Source organism: Myxocyprinus asiaticus, chromosome 3 (assembly GCF_019703515.2).
Source record: "Myxocyprinus asiaticus isolate MX2 ecotype Aquarium Trade chromosome 3, UBuf_Myxa_2, whole genome shotgun sequence".
NCBI classification, from domain to species: Eukaryota; Metazoa; Chordata; class Actinopteri; order Cypriniformes; family Catostomidae; genus Myxocyprinus; species Myxocyprinus asiaticus.
Genome location: NC_059346.1, coordinates 52,125,379 through 52,147,507, shown reverse-complemented (window position 1 = coordinate 52,147,507; position 22,129 = coordinate 52,125,379). Strand labels below are relative to the sequence as shown.

General features: G+C 37.3%; 1 protein-coding gene across 1 annotated transcript; it reads left to right on the top strand.

Annotated features, from left to right (window-relative positions):
- Positions 1-20,527: 20,527 nt before the first annotated feature.
- LOC127426940 (maternal B9.15 protein-like) lies at positions 20,528-21,648 on the top strand. The gene is made up of 4 exons (XM_051674151.1): positions 20,528-20,700; positions 20,808-20,945; positions 21,091-21,355; positions 21,451-21,648. The coding sequence occupies exons 1-4, from the start codon at positions 20,528-20,530 to the stop codon at positions 21,646-21,648; spliced, it is 774 nt and encodes a 257-aa protein (XP_051530111.1).
- Positions 21,649-22,129: the final 481 nt, after the last annotated feature.

The following is a 22,129-nucleotide window of genomic DNA, read 5'->3' as shown; positions in this document are numbered from 1 at the left end:
AAAAACGTCCAACATCCAGAGAGAGGCGGGTCATAATGAGACACGGGGGGCGCGAAACGTCATCAAATAACAAGTCATGTGCTTTTATTTGTACATATGAACTAATCAAATATCATTTTACAAGTATACAGAGAGCTGACTGGTATTGAAACAATATCTGAAGTGTTTAAAGCTCATTTTATATGATGTACACAGATAGGTATAATCAGCGGCGTTGATTCTGGAGGGATTGTTGATAACAATATGTTGATTAAGCTCTTGAACTTCTTTCTGGTCCTCATTCACAGGTGATGAAAGGGTTTTTGGAGCAAGTCTACACAGAACACACATTAAATAAATGAAATAATATCAAGGTTTTCAATATTATATATATATATATATATATTGTATAAAACATGCATTTTCTTTTATTGCTGTTTATAGATTAGCAATAACTGCATAATAGGTCAGATATGTGGCAGGTAGCATAAACATAATATATGCAGACTTAATTTAATGTCACTAGAAACATTATACCACACAGGCTAATGAAAGTCTTCCTACATGACATTAAGTAAAGGATTTTGCATGGCGCATTTGTCAGCAAATAAATGGTTTTGGATAATAGGGCAGCTAATCAATGTTTGAACTGTCCTTACAGAACAGAGCAGAAAACATCAGATATTTCAGATCAATATCTATGCTAAATCAGTTGATTTTCCAATATCCCTTCATTATTCGGTCTGCAACTCCAATTTACTAGGCTATTTATCCAAGTAATAATTAAATTGTTAGAAACTGTCAGTGGTCTGTCTCTCTCTCTCTCTCTCTCAAGCACAAATGCCATTTTACCAGTTTTCCTGTAAATTTTAAATAATAATTGGGAGTGAGACCCTGTGTGTTTTTTTCCCTTTTATAAATGGATGTGATTTATAGTAGTAACATCAGCAAAATATCTCCTCTATACTGTCCGCAGCAGTAAATTACTATTACGCACACAATTACTATTACTTTATTGGAAGGTATAATCAAAGTCTGTCTAGCGAGTCAGTCCACTGTTGGCCATCTTTGGAACACTCTTGGGAGGCTATTTCCAGTCATGCCAGTGCAGCTCCTATCTACCTGAATGGAGAAAGACCAAAATGGTTGGTCAGGATTATGATCAAAGAGCATATTTCAGGGGGCCTGGGTAGCTCAATGGTAAAATACGCTGGCTACCACCCCTGGAGTTTGCTAGCTCGCTAGTTCAAATCCCAGGGCGTGCTGAGTGACTCCAGCCAGGATCCAAGCAACCAAATTGGCCCAGTTGCTAGGGAGGGTAGAGTCACATGGGGTAACCTCCTTGTGGTCGCTATAATGTGGTACGTTCTCGGTGGGGCGCGAAAGAAATTGAGCATGGTTGCTGCGGTGGATGGTGTGAAGTCTCCACACACGCTATGTCTCCGTGGCAACGCACTCAACAAGCCACATGATAAGATGCACTGGCTGATGGTCTCAGACACGGAGGCAACTGGGATTCTTCCTCCACCACCCAGACTGAGGCGAATCACTACGTGACCACAAGGACTTAAAAGCACATTGGGAACTGGGCATTCCAAATTGGGAGAAAAAGGGGAAAAAAAGAAAAAAAAAAAAGAAAAAAAAAGAGCATATTTCAAATCAGCAGTAAAATCTGACAGTACTGGAATCATAAATTGTGCTTCTTTAACTTATACTACGCTAAAAAAATAAATTTTCCCTGCTTACATAGCTAATGCGCTTCCTTGAGTTGATTGACAGGTGATGTCTGTATCTAAAAGGTGATTGGCTCTTTTAACTGTAAGGCGGGACTTCCTTTCTACATCCGTTGACCGTTGGTGAACTGTTGGGCTCAGAGCTCCTTGGTTGAGCGTTCCAATTTTTCCCATTCATTTTAAAAGAAGTGGCCCATCTCTGCTAAATAAACTGTGGTATAATACATAGCACTACTTTATGCCATTGGCTTTGACTGTAAAATCTTTAGGGTTTATTCGACTGGTATAAATTAGTATGACTTTGAAATAATTTGTATTTGAAAGATGACATGATAATGAGGTACAGTATGTGAATCTTTTAAAGAGAAAATAAATAACACATTGTATATGCACATACCATTCTCATGGGTTACCATTTCTTGGTTTGTGATGGTCTCTCCTTCTGTTAAGAATAATGAATATAGAGGAACTCTTTAAAAAACTTGTGAGAATGTTCACAAAATTTTAATTTCAGCACATAAACTCAGCAAAAAAAGAAACGTCCCTTTTTCAGGACACTGTATTTTAAAGATAATTTTGTAAAAATCCAAATAACTTTACAGATCTTTATTGTAAAGGGTTTAAACAATGTTTTCCATGCTTGTTCAATGAACCATAAACAATTAATGAACATGCACCTGTGGAACGGTCGTTAAGACACTAACAGCTTACAGACGGTAAGCAATTAAGGTCACAGTTATAAAAACTTAGGACACTAAAGAGACCTTTCTACTGAGTCTGAAAAACACCAAAAGAAAGATGCCCAGGGTCCCTGCTCATCTGCGTGAACGAGCATTAGGCATGCTGCATGGGGGCATGAGGACTGAAGATGTGGCCAGGGCAATAAATTGCAATGTCCATACTGTGAGACACCTAAGACAGTGCTACAGGGAGACAGGAAGGACAGCTGATCATCCTCGCAGTGGCAGACCACGTGTAACAACACCTGCACAGGATCGGTACATCCGAATATCACACCTGCGGGACAGGTACAGGATGGCAACAACAACTGTCTGAGTTACACCAGGAATGCACAATCCCTCCATCAGTGCTCAGACTGTCCGCAAAAGGCTGAGAGGGGCTGGACTGAGGGCTTGTAGGCCTGTTGTAAGGCAGGTCCTTACCAAACATCACCGGCAACAACGTCACCTATGGGCACAAACCCACCTTCGCTGGACCAGACAGGACTGGCAAAAAGTGCTCTTCACTGACGAGTCGTGGTTTTGTCTCACCAGGGGTGATGGTCAGACTCACGTTTATCGTTGAAGGAATGAACGTTACACCAAGGCCTGTACTCTGGAGCGGAATCGATTTGGAGGTGGAGGGTCCGTCATGGTCTGGGGTGGTGTGTCACAGCATCATCGGACTGAGCTTGTTGTCATTGCAGGCAATCTCAACGCTGTGCGTTACAGGGAAGACATCCTACTCCCTCATGTGGTACCCTTTCTGCAGGCTCATCCTGACATGACGCTCCAACATGACAATGCCACCAGCCATACTGCTCGTTCTGTGCATGATTTCCTACAAGACAGGAATGTCAGTGTTCTGCCATGGCCAGCGAAGAGCCCGGATCTCACGTCTGGGACCTGTTGGATCGGAAGGTGAAGGCTAGGGCCATTCCCCCCAGAAATGTCTGTAAACTTGCAAGTGCCTTGGTGGAAGTGTGGGGTAACATCTCACAGCAAGAACTGGCATATCTGGTGCAGTCCATGAGGAGGAGATGCACTGCAGTACTTAATGAAGCTGGTGGCCACACCAGATACTGAATGTTACTTTTGATTTTGACCCCCACCCCCTTTGTTCAGGGACACATTATTCCATTTCTGTAAGTCACATGTCGGTGAAACTTGTTCAGTTTATGTCTTAGTTGTTGAATCTTTTTATGTTCATACAAATATTTACACATGTTAAGTTTGCTGAAAATAAAAGCAGTTGAAAGTGAGAGGATGTTTCTTTTTAATACATTAGAGTTTAAATACATTAGAACATTTCCATTTAAGATATAGCTTTGAAGACATTACATGGCTTAAAAATACAACAGTCTGCTCAATTAATTGAAGAATCCATCACACCCCAGCCACCCAAATAAATGGACCTTAGCTTACTAGCAATATATGGTCTTTCTAAAAACAACTGACTTCAGTGCAACTTGTATTAGCAAACTAGGTTTGTAAGGCACTCAACAGGGACAGGATAAAGCACCACCACCCCGTAATCATCAGGCTGCTCCCGAGAGACACATCAAAGCCTAGATGAAGTCCATCCCCTTCTATATTCTCTTCCTCCATAGGGGAGAATGCCCTAAGAAACGCTGAGGCTCTGGGGAAAAAGTGCTGAGGAAGGTAGAGAGAGCACTCTAACGAATGGGAGAGAAATAAAACACTTGGCTGGAACGAGTTTTGAAGTAGGGGGCAGCAAACTGGGCTGCAAAGATGTCATCACAACAACATTCCACTGTCAATATGGCCAATTTATACCAGACCAGCTTCCAAGATGGTCAAAATCACAGTGACTGACTAGTTATTTATCTACATACACAGTTCAAATGTTGACGTAATCTAACTAAAGTGATTAAAATCTTCTTTCGTTCCACAGGCACAGTGAGAGACTGGCATACACTTGTCTTTATATTCACAGTTCACAAATACCTTTGATGAGGCAGCTGTCTTCGGTTCTAGATATTACTGGAACACTGTTGGTTCAAATGCATGTTCTTGTGTATCGGCCCCTCTTTTTATGTGTCTATTAAATCGTTTGACAGTCTTTTATTGTTTGTGTCTGCATTCAGCAATGTAACATATGCCCAATATGCCATGTGTTTTATACTGTTTTTAAAGCAGCATATTACATTTGACATTGTGTGACTTGAAGAGCTAAGGGTTAAAGTTATTTCCTCATACCCAATAATAGGATAAAAAGCAATATGTGTACATTATCCAACTTTGTCTAATTCTGCTGACTTTATGACTGATCTTCGATATCAGTCTTGTCGTACTGTGAATTAAGTCCATCTTGAAAGAAGAATAACATGAAATGCACATAGGTTTTAAAACATCATTATGTTACTTGATAAGCTTGATAACATTGTGCAAACAGTATATGCACCAGAACCGCCCCGGTTCCAGCGCCCCAGCTGGCTGTCCGAAGAACCCTGTCCTGCAGCATCCATATATGTAAAGGCTGTGTTAGCAGAAGACCTGAGAAGTAATTTAAGCTAATACAAACTGAATGCTGTAAAGAACTGGGTGCACTGAAAAAAAAAGAAAGAAAAAAAAAGAAACGTTTGTCTGATTTACTAAATTATATTATTTGTGATCTACACAATAAAATTGTGTTTCTCTTCTAAACTTGTTCTCTTTGCTTTCAATTAATGTTATTATCGAAAATGTGCACTATGCTAGATTAAATTATGTAGGGTTAAATTAAACCAACCTAGTCTGTTCAACAACAGCGCAAAAAATATTTTTGCTGCTTGTTCAATTTACTTCATTAAAATACAAATCAAAATACAAATCACTTTATGAGCTAAATGAGCTAATGCAACACATTTCTTAAACTTAATTTCATAGCATTCAATCTAGTTACATTTTTAAATGGATGCTTAATTAATCCATTTGTGTTGAGACTAAATGAATGATTTTTGTTGACAACTGAAACTGGACAGGGGATTTATTCTTCTCAACATGCTATGCATGAGACTTGATGCAGAGTAAATTAAAAAAAAAAAATTAAGTGTTATTTTATGTATTTTTGAGCCAGATGACTTGAAATGAATCATGTTAGAGACACATATAAAATAACTTTGAAGCTACTTAATTGGGTCATTCAAAAATAACTTTATTCCATTATGTTGAAATTATGTAAACAAATTATGTTTTTTGACAAAAAAATTAATGAACTAAACAAAGAGGGAAAAAACATATTGATGTAACCTAATTTATTCAGGTGGAACTGATGTAATTGATTAAATAATGTAAATTCAATAGAAAAGTTTTCTTTTTCTTTCAGTGTGGATTGTTTTGCTTTAACTAAACTGGGCCAGATTAAAGTCGACACTATAATTCTTACCTTGATTTGCTCGTTCCTCTGCTTTTTCAGAAGGGAAATAATCTGATCTCGTTTCTTGGCCCACATACAAGCAAATACAAGTAAGTGCACAACCAGGATATCACAGAACAGCATTGACAGAAGTGGAAAGTTTGACAGCTCTATTGACACCTACAGTACAGTGGCTTTAAAAGTCCATATCGAAAAGCTGGGATTCAAAATCTAATTTAATCTGGAAACAATCAGAAAGTTTTAGGATTGTGAACAATGTTAAACAAAGAAAAAGTATGACATAAAACAAATAAGAAATGTTTAAGATTTTGCACAATTAAGCAAATCTGTGACATTGGCCATGTTAACTCCTTTGTCCAAAGGTCAGATTTCCTTGTTTCCATTGAAGCACAAAAGATGCTATTGGGAACGTTCTCAAATCATGCTGGATAACATAGATCATCAGATTTTGTACAAACTTGTGCAGTCCATGCCACATTGAGTGCATTTCATTAAAGCAAAAAGGGGACCTATGCTTGATTATCTAATTTGTTATGGGAAAAAATGTAGTAGAGAAATTCAAAATAGAAGCTTTTTCACTAGTTATCTCAGGCTTTTGCACTTCACTGTAGTATACTGACATTGATACATATTTTGTTGAGTATAACAGTACTGCTGAATAGGGAGCAGCAGCACTTACTAAACAAGCATCATCATTTTGATTTAGCACCCATAGTTTCTGGCTACAGGACTGGCTGCACTTAATGTCATTCCATTAAATCAATTACATGCTTGTACATTGTAACCATTTTTCAAGACGATGTCATTTTATGGCAGGTTAACCAGTTAAAATAATGTAATGTCATGTCTTGATAGATTATTATCACCAAATGTAAACATCTGTCATGCTGTAATTTGTTAAAACGAATACAACTTTTTTGAATGCATTTCGAGTGGTAAGCACAAGCAAAATTAAATTTGGGCAAGTTAAAATATGATTATATGTTTTCCACATTGTAGTGAACTTTGTAATTTAACAACATTGAACAATGATTTTTAAGCCATTTTTTTTCTCGTTTTCAACCTAAAATGCTTCTTTGATTGCACCAAACCATTTTTAAGCAAAACCTCCAATGTAGATCTCTCTGTTTCAGAGGGTTTCAGAAAGAGGTTAATTAGCTAAGAGTAAACTCATAAACTAGATCTTTTCTCCAGAGGGCCATCCATCTTGGGGATTTCTAGGTTGATTACTCACAGTGGGAAAGCAGAAACATTACAGTAAGATGTGAACTGGGCACTGCCCTGCTGAACTACATCCTGTCATCATCAGAAGCATGCTAATGAATAACTGACTAAATTATGAGCTTTTTTAGAATGTGGAAGAGCACATGAAGATGGAATACTGTATTGCAGATGTACCTTGTGAAATTATACCCTATTTTAATGAGCATTTGGATGACATGATCAAACTGAAAATGCCTCTCCCCAATTTAAGATTCGTGTCAATGCAAGCTTATGCTAATGGTATAAAATCATGAAAACCATATTTGAAATGTTTGTTGAATAACATAGCACAACAACACATATACTGTTTATAAAAATGAAATAGTTCACCCCAAAATGAAAATTCTATCATTATTTACTCACTCCCTCATGTCGTTCCAAATCTGTATGCTGTTATTTTTTGAGTGGAAATTTTTGAAGAATCTCTACACAGCTTATTCCCTATTATGACGTATTGTTAAAGTAGTCCATACAGTATAACTATAGTTATATTCCAAGTCTTCTTAAAACATACTTTGTGTGAAAAACAGAAATTTAAGTTGTTATCTTTTGATAATCTTCCCCTCCAACGAAGCTCACGTTTAACCCATGTTTACATCCAGAATTAAAAAAAACAGCATGTTAATGTAAATGAAAGCAAAGTGGCATAGGTTCTCTCGTATGCTGTATGAACAAAATACACAATTTTCTGGATGCGAACACAGGCCAAATTAGAGTTAGACATGAGTTTTACAGTTGAAGACATGTCACAAACACCTAACCATACCACAAACATAAAGGCACTTCCTATTTAATAATAACAATGATAATAATAATACACCTAGCTACTAATGGAACTTGGCAGTGCGATACTGCGATAATGACTTTTGTATGGCAAATTGCTTGTTATATTCCTCATTTGTAAGTCGCTTTGGGTCAGACTGATCTCACTGTAAATTCAGAAACAGAAGGTTGACTTTTCTTAAGCTAAGTCGGTCTGTACTTACCAAAATTCAAAGCACTGCCCCCAGTGGCCGAAGCAGGAAGTGCTTTTAAACATATGGGCACATTGATGCTTCAGTTTCTGGGTGAAATTTCCACAGAGGGTCACCTAAAGCAATTTGACTTGTTTTTAGCTGTAAATGATTTAAAACAGTGAAGAGGAATGTATATTTTATTAACTCTACCCCCACACCCCAACCCTAAACCTAACTGTCCGTGGAGTAAAAATGAAAACTTAGAGGGAAAATGGAAATGCCAGTCAAGCTCACCATCGATTAGGTGAACATGATAACTTCCTGGTTTCAGTGTGGAACGAGAACATTGCTCTCCCTCACTGCTGACGTAACATGCTATCGTTCACACTACAGGAGAAGGTAAACACACATGAACTGATGGGAGTCTGATGGGAGATTGCGCTTGACTGTTACTCAGCATAATGAGGCTGATGTCAGGGTTCTGGAACTTTCGGTAGCAACATGCTAACTTCCTGTGTGATCATGTTTGGATGAAAGCACCTGCTAAATAAAATGACTAAGGGCTCTATTTTCATGATCCAATTTTCGTGAGAGCACTAATTCTGTGCAATTTTCATGCCAGCGCAAAGTTCAAATGGGCGTGGGTGGGAGTGTTTGCACTACTGTGGGTGAAGGCGCGGAAACTGTGGATGTATTGTATGTAAATGAAGTGGTGCAAAGTGCAATTTGCTATTTTTCCTAAGAATTTGGTCGTTAAGACATTTCAATACCACCTCTTATCTCAGTGCAAATTCTAAATTCAGTTCCTGCATTTGCAGTTTGGAGATTCCACCAGCAGGAGGTAATAAAGTTCATGTCAGAATTCTGAAAGTACAGGACATCAAATAATGTCCCTTCAATCGCTGCTGAAGCCATTTGTTGAAACAAAAAATGATGAGATTTGTGTTACATTTTCTAGAGGTCATGGTTTATTTTTTCAATTAGTTTTTATGTTTAAGTCACTGTAAAAGGGGCCGGTGGAATAAGGAGAGAGTAAAATGTTTGGATTTGGTATGATTTTTTTTGACCATTTCTTTGTTTTGATTATATTTTCATTTCGTTTAAAGTGTCATTTGAATTTAGAAATATTTTTGGCTTAATTTTTTTGTGTTTTAATAAATGAATTTAATTTTTCAAAATCAATGTCGACCGGTAGAGGTGAAGTGTGCCGATACAATCACTGTTAATACTAGCCATGATTTGTGTGTTAGTAGATGAAAATTATTAATAATACTTACATTCTCTGTAATTTAACAAAGACTACATCCATATCCTGAACCACATTTTCCATGCGTATAAAAGGAATGTGTCCCATTTAACAAGGACGCACAAAATAATGTAAATCCCAATTTTTTATTCTTCCAATGTATTGCATACAGACCATTTACACTACCAACTTTTTATGAATATACTGTCTTTGTTTATATTGCTGGTGCTTGACAGGGAATGGACTGTATAATAGGATGGAGACGGTGCCGGAGAAGAACCTCCATTGACTCGATTAGCACCTTGTGTGCACGATTTCACCAAACCCACTTGTGCCTAGGCTTAGCGCACGCTTGCAAGAAAATACCAACACTATATGGCCATGCCCATTGACTTTGTGCTTATGAGTTAAGGCATATAACTGGGCTTAACGCTTGCGTCCTTAAAATGGTTCCCAACATGCACATGTTAAATATGTTTTAGCGGAGAAGTGGATTATCAGTGATAGCTTAATTTAAATTTCTGTCTGTTCCTCACATATAGCTATTGTATGGCTTTAGTAGACATGGAATATAGCACACATTTTCTATGAACTAATTTTTACCTCTTAATGGTGCTTTTATGTCCTTTTTGGAGCTTGACAGCTACTGGTCACTTGGAACTGTCTTAATGGCATCCTGTAGAAAGAACTACATGAAGATTCTTTAAAAATTCTACTTTTGTGTTCCACGAAAGAAATAACAAAATATGGGGTTGGAACGAAATGAGGGTGCATAAATAATGGCAAAATTTTAATTTTTGGATGAACCATTTCTATAATGTGCCCAGCCATCAAATTCTGTGACAAGAGCTGATTCTTCTTAAGTCTTTATGCAGAATGATGAGCAGTTTCTTGCCCCTGCAGCACACTCCAAAAGCAGTAAATCAATGCTCTCTTATTCTTGCACTGAGATCAATTGATCTGCAAGACCAGTGATTTCCTGCTAATCCGATTAGAAGATGTGGTTAGTGCAGTGTTGGGAAAGAAAGTAGCAATGTGGAGAGATTCATCACTGCACAAATGCGGGGCTTAGGAGAGGCTAAGCATGCTCTTAAGGATGCCATCTTGCTCGATAACATTTCAAGTGGCTCCTCTGTGAGAAAGTTTACACGAGACAGACTGCAATAGAAGCCTTTAAATTCAATCTGTGGCATAATCAGATAGCTCTGTTTGAAAGCATTGAAGCGTTCACTGAAAGTGGACAATCAGTATAATTTCATTGATAATGTAATGGTAATATGAAGCACAACATGTCTAGTGTTTTACACATTGTAGAGAAACAGTGCAATGTTTCTGAAGAGATCTGAACCCTGTCCAAAATATTTTTTATATTTTTTGTTAGCAGTTTCTCTATAAAAATGGAATCACTGTGGAGTTATGTACCAATGTTTCATACAGCACTTAATGTCCACAACCAACCCCCCCCCCCCCCCCCATCCCTAAATTTGAGCAATAGTAAAAGTGTTGCTCACCTTAGCAAAAAATTCAAACATATGGTAAGTGATTTATTTTTTACATTGTATAGCTATTTAATTGCAGCATAGAGTTCCAATGTATGCTGTGATCTTAAATTGCCTTTGATGCTCCTCAGAGGATCCTTTTGCTAATGCAGCAGTTATACTAAAACTTGCAAATCCTGCCTGCCAGATCCACACTCAGAAACCTCCCCAATCTTAAGTCATCTTTTATAAGAGATCTATAGCTGCCCACTATAGGCTGGCTCATTAGCTTTATGCTGCAATGCACTGAAAAGTAGATTATAGGAAGGAAGAACAGAGACAGAAGCTGGGACCATTCCAAACACCTGAATTTTGGCACGTACACTGTCTGTGAGACGACTGATGATTGACATCTGCCAGTACCTCAACTAGTCGAGGCTTTCTTACTGTTTTTGCTCCTGCTGAGTTTGGAAGTGCTTATTACCTCATCGATTAAGGCCCTTTGACTTGATATCTTTACAGATATGTATGTCTTGTGGGTCTGCCTGTCATGCAACTCTACAACACATGTTGCAACTACCTTAAAATGTCATAAGATAAGGACATTTCTTATAGCATAAAATGGGAAACAAATTTTCATGTGCCAAAAAGCAAACTCTTGCTGAGATTTTATTTTTTTTTTAAAACCTGTCCAGAAAATGTCCTGGTCACATTTAACCCCAAGTCAATATGAAAAATATTCAATTATAAATATTTTGACAGGATTCTTCTTCTTCATCCTACTTTCTTTATATCAGTTATGTAATATTACAGGCTTTACATAACTCATTCGAATTCAGTTTGCAATGTGTTAAAAACCTTTTGTACTGATCAAATGTATTTTCGTTGATGTTGAGCATGTCAGACGAGACTTTTCAAGTGTGTTTAGGAAAGTACTGTGGTAGTTTTAGCTGCTATTAAGTGTTTCGGGAGAAAATAACATCAGAAGTGCCTTTTACCCCACAGGGCCTTTAGCCCCGTTGTACCCTACCGTCAAGCACAGAGCAAACAATATTTGTATATATAAACATATACATTTGAATAATGTATTTCAATTATTTATTTGAAATAATGTTAAATTCTTTTTAGAAAAACGTTTGAATAGGCGGTTGTTTAAACATCAAGTTTAAAGTTGGATTTCAAGGTTGAGTACATAGATGTAAGCTCATTTACTTACATCTCCTTAACTCAAAAGTTGTTTTTTTTTTATTTATTTTTTTATAATAAAATACAGTTCTGGAAATACATATTTATTTAATACCACATCCAAAAAAAAAAAAAAACAAAAACAAAAAAAAACAAATAAATAAATTATTTTGATTTTCACTTTATGAGATTTGAGATACAATGTCAGTCCAAACAAAGAAACATAAACATATGTTTTGTTAAGTCATTGTGTTTTAACTGGTCGTCACCTGGTAGTGAGGTTAGTGATTACTAAACATCGTAATCAACTAACTACACTGCCTGATGACAACACAGTATGTCTGGCAGGGTCCATTTCTGTCATGATTTTATCTTAATGTCTCCTGTAGAAACCACATGAATATAAATATCATGTCAGTCAAGCATCTTAAAAATCTGAGTTGTATAATACAAATAGGTTATAATTTAGCCCTTATGGTCACACTCACATACATTGTCAGAACAGCAGGTAAAATAATTCTGTCAGCTTTTTTTCTGTTTTCAGTGGGTTTCCTTGTAGGTCGTTGTGTTGGCAGTATGGTTAGTGATTGTAACCTACATTAAACAATCAGCTAACAACACTGCCTACAAACCAACCCAGGAAAATATATCAGCAAATACAACTTCAGTCTTAATACCCCCCAGTTCAGTGAGCCATGATGTATGTAGCCCTACAGGAATAAAAAAAAAAAAAAAAAAAAAAATAAGGCCTAAAAATGACATAATACAGTTTACATACATACCAGTGTAGAAGAGAAACCACTGGTTTTACATTCACCGATTACTGCAGCAAAAATAAACAATAATATAAAGAAATAATAAATAAATAACAACAGTCCTTAAAGTGAGAAGTCATCTGACGAACTGCTTCTGCACCGTCAGGTTTGTGCTCATCTTTGGTCGTTACGACCCTGCTGACGTCACAACTCCAGGTGGGGTTCAACGAACACCTCTTAGAGAATCAAGGCAATTTTAGCTCGCGATTAACTGACTTCATAACAGACTGAAATCATCATAGCAAACATTTAGGGTGAATCTCACCTGTAGACACTCATCCGTAGCTCTGCGTGCTCTCAAGAGTCATCTCTTTCTGCTTCGCATTCCAGCACACGCCATCTGTATTTATAGCTGCATGTTCAAATTCAGCGCCATCACAGGCGGGAGTCACAAGAGCGCGAAACACGGCGCTCACCGCAACACACACTGGCGCTGTTTCTCTGTGCAAAGAGGGAAAACCTCTAGTTGATGTAGTACATTAGCATTTAACACTGTGTTTGCAGTAATTCCCCCAAACCCTTTGATATTTATGTTTTCTCAAATCGTAAGCTACAGTTGACCATGCCACTCTTGTTTATGGCTGCCACTGTAGGCTAATGCATTAAGCATCTGTAATATTATAACCCATGATGGTTCTACAGTATCTAAGGATTAAAGTGTAGTACTGCTCAGCCGTTACCTGTTATCATTCTTCAGATTGAAGGAAACAAAGGTGAAGCGTAACGAGCCTTGGAGACAACAACACTGTATCTAAGAGGCCCATTACTACGTCAACACTGAGAAGTGGCAATGTATAAACTGTGTTTATAGTGGACAATGGTTCTCCGGACTAGGTTACCAGAGAGACCATTTAGTCCATGTGAAGACAGGTCTAGGCTTGCCCAGAGGGAATAAGCAAAAACAAACAGTTTTCGTTTCATCACGTTCTTGCTGCTGCCCATTTCCAAACATAGTTTCCTAACAGGTCTTTATATATATATATAAAAAAACAAGACATATGTGTTTTTGTCTATATATATATATATATATATATATATATATATATATATATATATATATATATATATATGTGTGTGTGTGTGTGTGTGTGTGTGTGTGTTATTTTATTAACTAATAAATGTAATTACTAACAGAAAAACATAATTGTATCTTCTGGGTCAGCATTGTAAAGGGGAGTCCACAATGCCTCACAATGTTTATCCAAATTAATGAAGAGGTGGCATACAGCCTTTATAACCTTAGTTTTAGGTAGCTCAAACCACCATGTCACACAAATTCCACTTTGTCAAACTAGGCACACCCAAAAAATTAATTTCTGCTACTTGTTCAGTTTACTAAAGGAATAGTTCACCCAAAAATAAAAATTCAGTTTTCTCACCCTCATGCCATCAAAGATGCGTATGACTTTCTTTCTACTGCTGAACACAAATGAATATTTTTAGAAGAATATTTCAGCTCTGTAGATCCATACAATGCAAGCAAATGGTGACCAGAATTTTGAAGCTTCAAAAGTACATAAAGGCAGCATAAAAGTAATTCATAAGACTCCAGTGGTTAAATCCATGTCTTCTGAAGCGATATGATAAGTGTGTGTGAGAAAAAGATAAATATCTAAGTCCTTTTTTATTATCAATCTCTACTTTCACTTTCACTTCATTCTTCTTTTATTTTTGCTGATTCGCATTTTTTGTGCATATCACCACCTACCAGGCAGGAAGGAGAATTTATAGTGAAAAAGGTCTTAAATATTGATCTGTTTCTCACACACACACCTATCATATCGCTTCTGAAGATCTTGATTAAACCACTGGAGTCGTATTGATTACTTTTATGCTGCCTTTATGTGCTTTTTGGAGCTTCAAAGTTCTGGCCACCATTCACTTGCATTGTATAGACCAACAGAGCTGAGATATTCTAATAAAAATCTTCATTTGTGTTCAGCAGAAGAAAGAAAGTCATTCACCATTGTTGCACAGAAAATCAACATGGTATAGTATTTATTTGTATGAATATAGTACTAATTTCTCTTGTAACAAACAAAGAAATAGATATCTTGTGATAGTAAACATATAAAGATGTGAAATAATCATAAAAATGTATGGATGTGCAAAAATATATACACTACCGTTCAAAAGTTTAGGGTCACTTACTCATTCTGTGTTTTTTTTTTTTTTCACATTTTAGAATAATAGTAAAGTCAGCAAAACTATGGAATAACATAAATGGAAATATGGGAATTATGTTGTGACTAAACAAAATCCAAAATAAATCAAAACTGTGTTATGTTTTAGCATCTTCAAAGTAGTCACCCTTTGCCTAGAATTTGCAGACATGTACTCTTGACATTTTCTCAACCAACTTCTTGAGGTATCACCCTGGGATGCTTTTTAAACAGTATTGAAGGAGTTCCCATCTATGTTGGGCACTTATTGATGGTTTTCTTTATTATTTGGTCCAAGTCATCAATTTCAAAAACTTTTTTTTAATTTTTTTATAAAATTGTAGTTTTGTAATTAAATATATTAATATGGTGGCACAATTATATATTTGTCTACAAAACTAATTTCAAACATAAGCATACGCCTTCAGTTCAAAAAGTTTTAAGATTATGAGAAACTTTTCAGGCAAGTGACCCCAAACTTTTGAATGGTAGTGTATATATACTGCAAGCAGCCATTATGGGGCCAAGCACCAGCATGGCAACCACTGCACAACACTAAACACAACCCAAAGACTGGTAAACAGAGTTACCAGTCAACAAAGGGACATTCTGAACTTAGTGGAATTACAGCCGAGCACAGCTGTTACCATGATCAACTTTATATTCATGTAACTTTTCAACAAAGGGGAAAATAAAAATTTGCTTGTGGTAAAACCAGGCAACCATTCAGTAAACAAAATTCAAAATCTCCGATATGGCAAGCATTACACCATAATAAGCACAACACATTGTATGAATATGACATACAAAGCAACCCCACACTACTTCACAAGTCACCAAAAAAGTTAGAGAAATAGAAAAGATTCACAGGTGCTAAAGAGACATACCAAGATGAGAGTCAGCAGGTTTTGAATAAAAAAATTATTTAAGATGGTGGTGTGCTGATATGGCTAATATGAAACACAACAGAAAGAAAGAACAAACCAGTCATGATGTATTTTTCAATTACTTGAGGTTTTTCCATCTGCCCCAAGCTGGTTCAAACCAGCAACCTTTCAATCTCCAAAGCACACACATATGGTGCACCTTACTGCTGGACCACATTGCCACATGTGTTGATGAAACAAACCAAGTTTAGAGTCAGCAGGTTTTGAATTAAAAAAGTATTCAAAATGGTGGAGAGCCAAAATGGTTGATATCAAACACAGCAGAAAGAACATGGTCAAAGAATTTAACTAATTAGCATGCTAGCTGATTAGCATGTTAAACTAATGTTGCTTGTGATCAAATGGCCTTATAAAACAGAAAACCCAACAGTTAGCATGCTAACCGATTAGCATGCTAAGCTATCGTAGCATGATAACCATGCTAAACAGACCATGTTCTTTTGAACTACATGTGATGCAGTTTCCAAATTTCTCAGTCCTATCAAAATATATCACTCCCAAATATATCAGAAGAGCAACATTAGGGTGCTTTCATACTGGCAGTTTAGTTCGAAACAGAGCACGGTTAGCATGAAAAATTGGTAATATGAAAGCTGTCATACGGACCGGAAAGCGCACCGCGGTACCGAACCCGAGACTACCTGTAGGAGGTGGTCTGTGTTCGGTTGCAATGGAACTGTAACGCGATTCGTGTGAATGTGAAAGCAACTCGGACTCAGGTGCGCACTCGTTCAGGAAGTAAAGTAACCTGCGCATGCGTTTTAGGCGATGACGACATCATTAGTTTCGACAACACACAAGGATCCACACATTCCTGAAAGTCCCAAAAAAGTAATGACACCACAGTGACATACTACACTATAACTGTCTGTCTATCTATCTATCTATACACCTTATAAATACTATTATAGGTTATAAATACAGGGTATAATAGGAGATGACTGTGGCGATAACTTCACATTGGACACGAGCGTAAGTGTGCAGTGTAAACAAAGATGCAAATGAATTCCTTGCAATCAGCTGTCTCCTCAAAAAACGGCATTTGCAAGCAGCAGCAAGCCGCCTTCCCCTGGACATCTGATGAGTTACACCATGAAGCGCACATATACGCAGTTGTCGTTCACTCTGATGTGCATAGTGGCACCAAAATAACAAAAAATAAATAAAATAAAATAAAAAGTATGATGAGTCACGTTGTGTTCACCATGTGTGTTTGTGATGACGTAAGATGAACGCAAATGGACCGGGGTTCAATAGAATCAAGTGAGTGTGAAACCAGACCAACGCTGCGGGGGGCACCGGGAACAATCGCACTCAGAATCGGACCGCAGCAAACGTCCCCAGTGTGAAAGCCCCCTAAGACAAAGAAAAAGAAGAACAAGAAGTATACCTTCAAACAGAAATGATTTGTGATAAGCCCTGCAACTATTCAATAAACAATACAAAGATCTCCAGTACAATATGACAGCAACTCTAACACTAGTCCACCTGGGAATCAAACTCACAACCTTTTGATTTATATATCAGTGCTTCATCATACTGAGCCACTCAGTTAACATGTCCAATGAATGGCAAAGAGACTTCCTGACGTTAGAGTCAACACACAAGTGTGGGTTATCTTTTTAACTAGGTGGCGCTATCTCCAAACTGATCAAGAATAAAAGTTTTTTTTTTTTTTCACAATTCTTGACCCATAGGTGGCATTGACGTGAAACTCTGCATGTGCCCTCAGACCATGGTCCTCATGAGGCATACCGAGTTCCGTTTCGATAGGACACAGCATTGCAGAGATACAGCCTCAAATCCTTTTTCACAGCCACCTTGTTAACTACAGTATGTATTTGCATAACTTTTCAACAAAGTCAAATATCAAATTCTGTATTCTTCATTCTGTGCGTCTCGGTCTGGAGATTATTTTGCAATTCAGGCAAAGTTTGAAGGAGCAGAAGTGAAAAAACGATGAATGACATAATCCAAGATTGTGGTCACTGTAATGGGCATAGTTTTAATGTAAGGGGTAAATTGGAATAATCAGGAGGAGAGTAATCAGACAAGAATTTTGTCTCTAGGACAAACGGTTCAAAAGATACGCACAAAAGAAAACAAAATTCTTGACATGGTGGTGATGCTATAGAGTATGTCCTAGAGACCCCAAATTTGGTATGAGGGCTATTCATGACCACCCCTATCAGTGTGCTAAATGTAAAAATTTTCTTATGTACGGTTCTATGGGCTGCCATAGACTCCCACTGGGGAGGAAAATCATTATTAATAAATATAGCTGCAAGCAGCAGTTATAGGGCCAAGCAACAGCATGGCAACCACTGCACATATGATATACAGAACAAGCCAAGTTGCTCCAGGATGGATTCAAACCTAGAACTTTCTGGTCCACAGTTCAAAGAACAAGCCACTGGATTGCTGAAATTCCACAAAGCTTAGAGCAACTCAGCCAAGCCTAGAACTCATCATAATCAACTTAGTTTTCATGTAACTTTTCAACGAAGGTAAAACTCTTAATTTGCTTTGATAACCACCAACATGGAAACCACTGAACCAACACACAGAGCAAACACACACAACATTTGATATCACATCAGGATGAATTCAAACCTGTGTCTTTCTATTCCATAAGACCATGCTCCATCCACTGCACCACAAAGTGAATGGTAATCAAAGGGACATATAGCACTTTTTAATATAAAATAAACTAGCACTTTTTCACATCTTTTGACCCATAGGTTGCGCTGTCTCCAAACTTTGCATGTACCCTCAGGTCATGGTCCTGATGAAGCATACCAAGTTTCATTTTGATACAACAAACTGTTGCCGAGATATAGCCTTACATCCATTTTTACTTCAACCTTGTTAAATTTGTGTTAACTTTTCAACTGAGGTGAAAATCAAAATTCTGTATTAATCAATCTGTGCGGCAAGGTCTGGAGATTATTTTGAGCCATTGTTTGGGCAAATCAGACAACATTTCAAGGAAGATTGGCAAAAAAATGATAAAAGAATTCAATATGGTGGCCACTGTAATGGGCGGAGTTTTAATGTATGGGGTTAATTAGAATTATGAGGAGGAGTGTAATCAGATGCAAAAATAATTGTATTTCTAGGACAAATGGTTCACAAGATATGCAAAATAGAAAAGTAAATTTTTTACATGGTGGTGGCACTATAGAGTATGTCCTAGAAACCCGAAATTTGGTATGGGGGCTATTCATGACCAAATCTATTAGTGTGCCAAATTTCATAATTTTCCTATGTACAGTTCATAGGGCTGCCATTGACCAGACAGAACAAAAATAATAATACTAACGGATACAATAGGTGCCACAGCACCTTCGGTGCTTGGCCCCTAATAATAATACTAAAAAAACTACACTCTTTGATATCTAGGGTCTTTAAAGACCCTATACTTTTGGTGCTAACATTTTTTTGTGTGCAATTTTTACATTTTTTTGTGTTACACTATTTATAAGAGAAAGATTAAGAAATACTAAAGAAGTGTGGGCACAACTTAAAAAAAAAGAAATTGGATGAGTTACAGGGGGTGTAATGTGGACCCAGGTCACTAAAGACCCGAGGTATGCATTTATGGGTGAAAATGAACTAAAGCAACACAATTCTAAAACATTTTGTCACAACTTGATTTTATTGCATTCTATCCATTTCAGTTTGTAAAATGGAAGTTTACTTAATCCTTTTGAGTTAGGACTACATGAATAATTTTTGTAGTGTTAATGTAACATAAATGAAACTGTGCAGGGGATTTACATTTCCTGGCACGCTTTGCATGGGACTGCACAGGGAGAACAACTGTTGAAATTAAATTTTATTTTATGCATTTTTGAGCAAGATGAGAATAGGAGGGGATTTGTTAATGTTAAATGTTCTGTTATATTAACATTTAAAAAAAGTGCTGGAGTTTTGGAGGTTACCATTGGTGAAGAATGGTGCTCAGTTTGAGGATGGACTTTCACTTGTGATAAGTTTAATTTGGTTGCTGCTTAGCTTTAAAAGCAGTTGCTGTTAAATTGACAGTGCAACAGGTTCATGGTCCTTGCCTACATGGCATATATACTACTAATAAATAAATGTATATATTAATATATAAATATGTTGGACCAACATAAGAAAGTTCATTATATAAACCATAGTAAATCGAGTCTGACAAACCCAATGAAGCTGAGGTAAAACTGCTTTAGTACATTAATTTGACCTATTTCAACTAAATTATGTTGGCTCAATAAAACTGACTGATTTTAAATAAAAGGCATTCAATTCTGTGTAAAAAAAATTCTATAACTCAAAATTAGGGTAATGCATTTTTGAGGGCACTTTAGTGATTACTAAACACTTCATTTTGTGAGTTTTACATTAGTTCCTACCACAATTTGAAACACCTGCTCAAACTAATTACTGATTAGCATGTCCTGAGACATTAAAAAGCTGAGTGACCTTCTGAGAGTTTGAATTTCTTAGTTGTGGGGCTTGATAAGAATTTGACTTTGCATAACTTAAACTGAAAAAACAGCTTGGTGACAAAGAGAGAGTTTGCTTGCATCTTAAATAGGGTTGTAGTTTTATAATACTTTTAAGCTTTTTAACCAGAACAGTTGAGCAACAACTTGTCCTCTGTTGACTTTTTCATTTGTAAAAATGAAAGAAGAGATTGCAGCAACAGTGTTTTTCATTGCGAGGCTGGCAAAGAAAAATGGTAAACTGGATTGTGTTCGCAGAGAGAAATTTGCTGTGGAACTCACTGCAGTACTCTTTGAAAATTACAAAAGCCATTGGTACCCAGAAAACCCATCCAAAGGGCAAGCTTATCGGTAAGGAGCCTAATGCAAACTTAAATTGCACAAATGTCCTTCAAATCAAGATTATGTGAGTTAAGACGTGTGGGTTTTTTTTTTTTTTAATTTTTTTTTTTTTTAAGGTGCCTAAGGGTGAACAGGGCTCAAATGAGGGACCCAATTATTGAGCGTGCTTGCTGCCAGAGTGATATTATTTATGAAGATCTTGGGTTACCAAAGGAAATGACAATTTGGGTTGATCCTGGAGAGGTGGCATGCCGGTAATGCTAAATTTGCTGGACTTTGTATAGCTGTCCTTAGGAAGTGCTTATTAGAAACTAGATTCATAGGTGTTTGGTTCTCAGATATGCTGACTTAACACTTCAGTATTTTCACACTTAAAGAGGGGACTTTGCTTTTCAATAGGTATGGTGAGAAGTCGACCCCATTTTGTGTGACCCAAATGGAGAGTCAGAAAAGAGATGGGGAGTTCTCTCGTAGGATAAACAATGCAGTGGAAAGGGCTTCATCAGACTACCACTCGGGCACCTCCTCTGATGAGGAGGGAGGCAACACCAGCATAAGTACCAGCATGAGTTGCAGCATGAGTAGCAGCAATGGCAGCAGCAGTCTTTTGGTTCCAGAGCCAAAATGCATCCCCACGGTGTCCAACCCCAATAGTATCTACCAGGTAACAAGGCCCAGAAGTGTTAATTGGGCTTACATTTTCTTTAATGCTGGTGTGTGTGGGTTTTTTTTTTAAATTGCTGAACTTCCTTTTTATAGTCCAGTGAATTTGGGCAACCTCCCGCCATGCAGAGCTGGGTTTCATACAATAATCGGAAACCTTATGCTGCTGAGGGCTACCTCTCCTCTGGTGGGCCATACCAGTCTCATAAGAGCTTCAAGAGCTACAGGCCTTCCTATGCGTTCTCTGGTCCAAGGGTGGACCGATACCACTGGGTCAGCAAGAACCGCTCTTAAATTTATTTTGGAACAGAATTTATGCATGGCTGTGCAGCTATGCAGGCACATGCCAATGAATAGTTAACTTAATTTAAATGTCATGCTTTAAGTTATTTATAAAGTAATGTTGACTATGCCATGAAGGCACTTTTAAAGTTCGTTTTAATGTATTTTTGGAAATGGAAAAAGAGATTCTAAATAAAATCCGTTTTAATAAAACCTGCTCTTGATTTTACGTTAATGCCACTAGATGGCAGCAGAACACCAATTACACTAAGTTTGCACTGTGCAGGCGCTCTTGTGAGTAGTACCAAGTGTTTACATGACTGTGGGGGGGCACTTTGTCTGACAGGACCGATTCTGAATGAGACCATGTTGAAATGGTTTTGTATTATGCAATGGAATGTTCAACATGTGGTAACAATTTTGCTAATGGCGTACTTGCACACCCCTTTCCCGTAATGAACGTGCAATGGATGCTCTTATAGACTAGCACAAC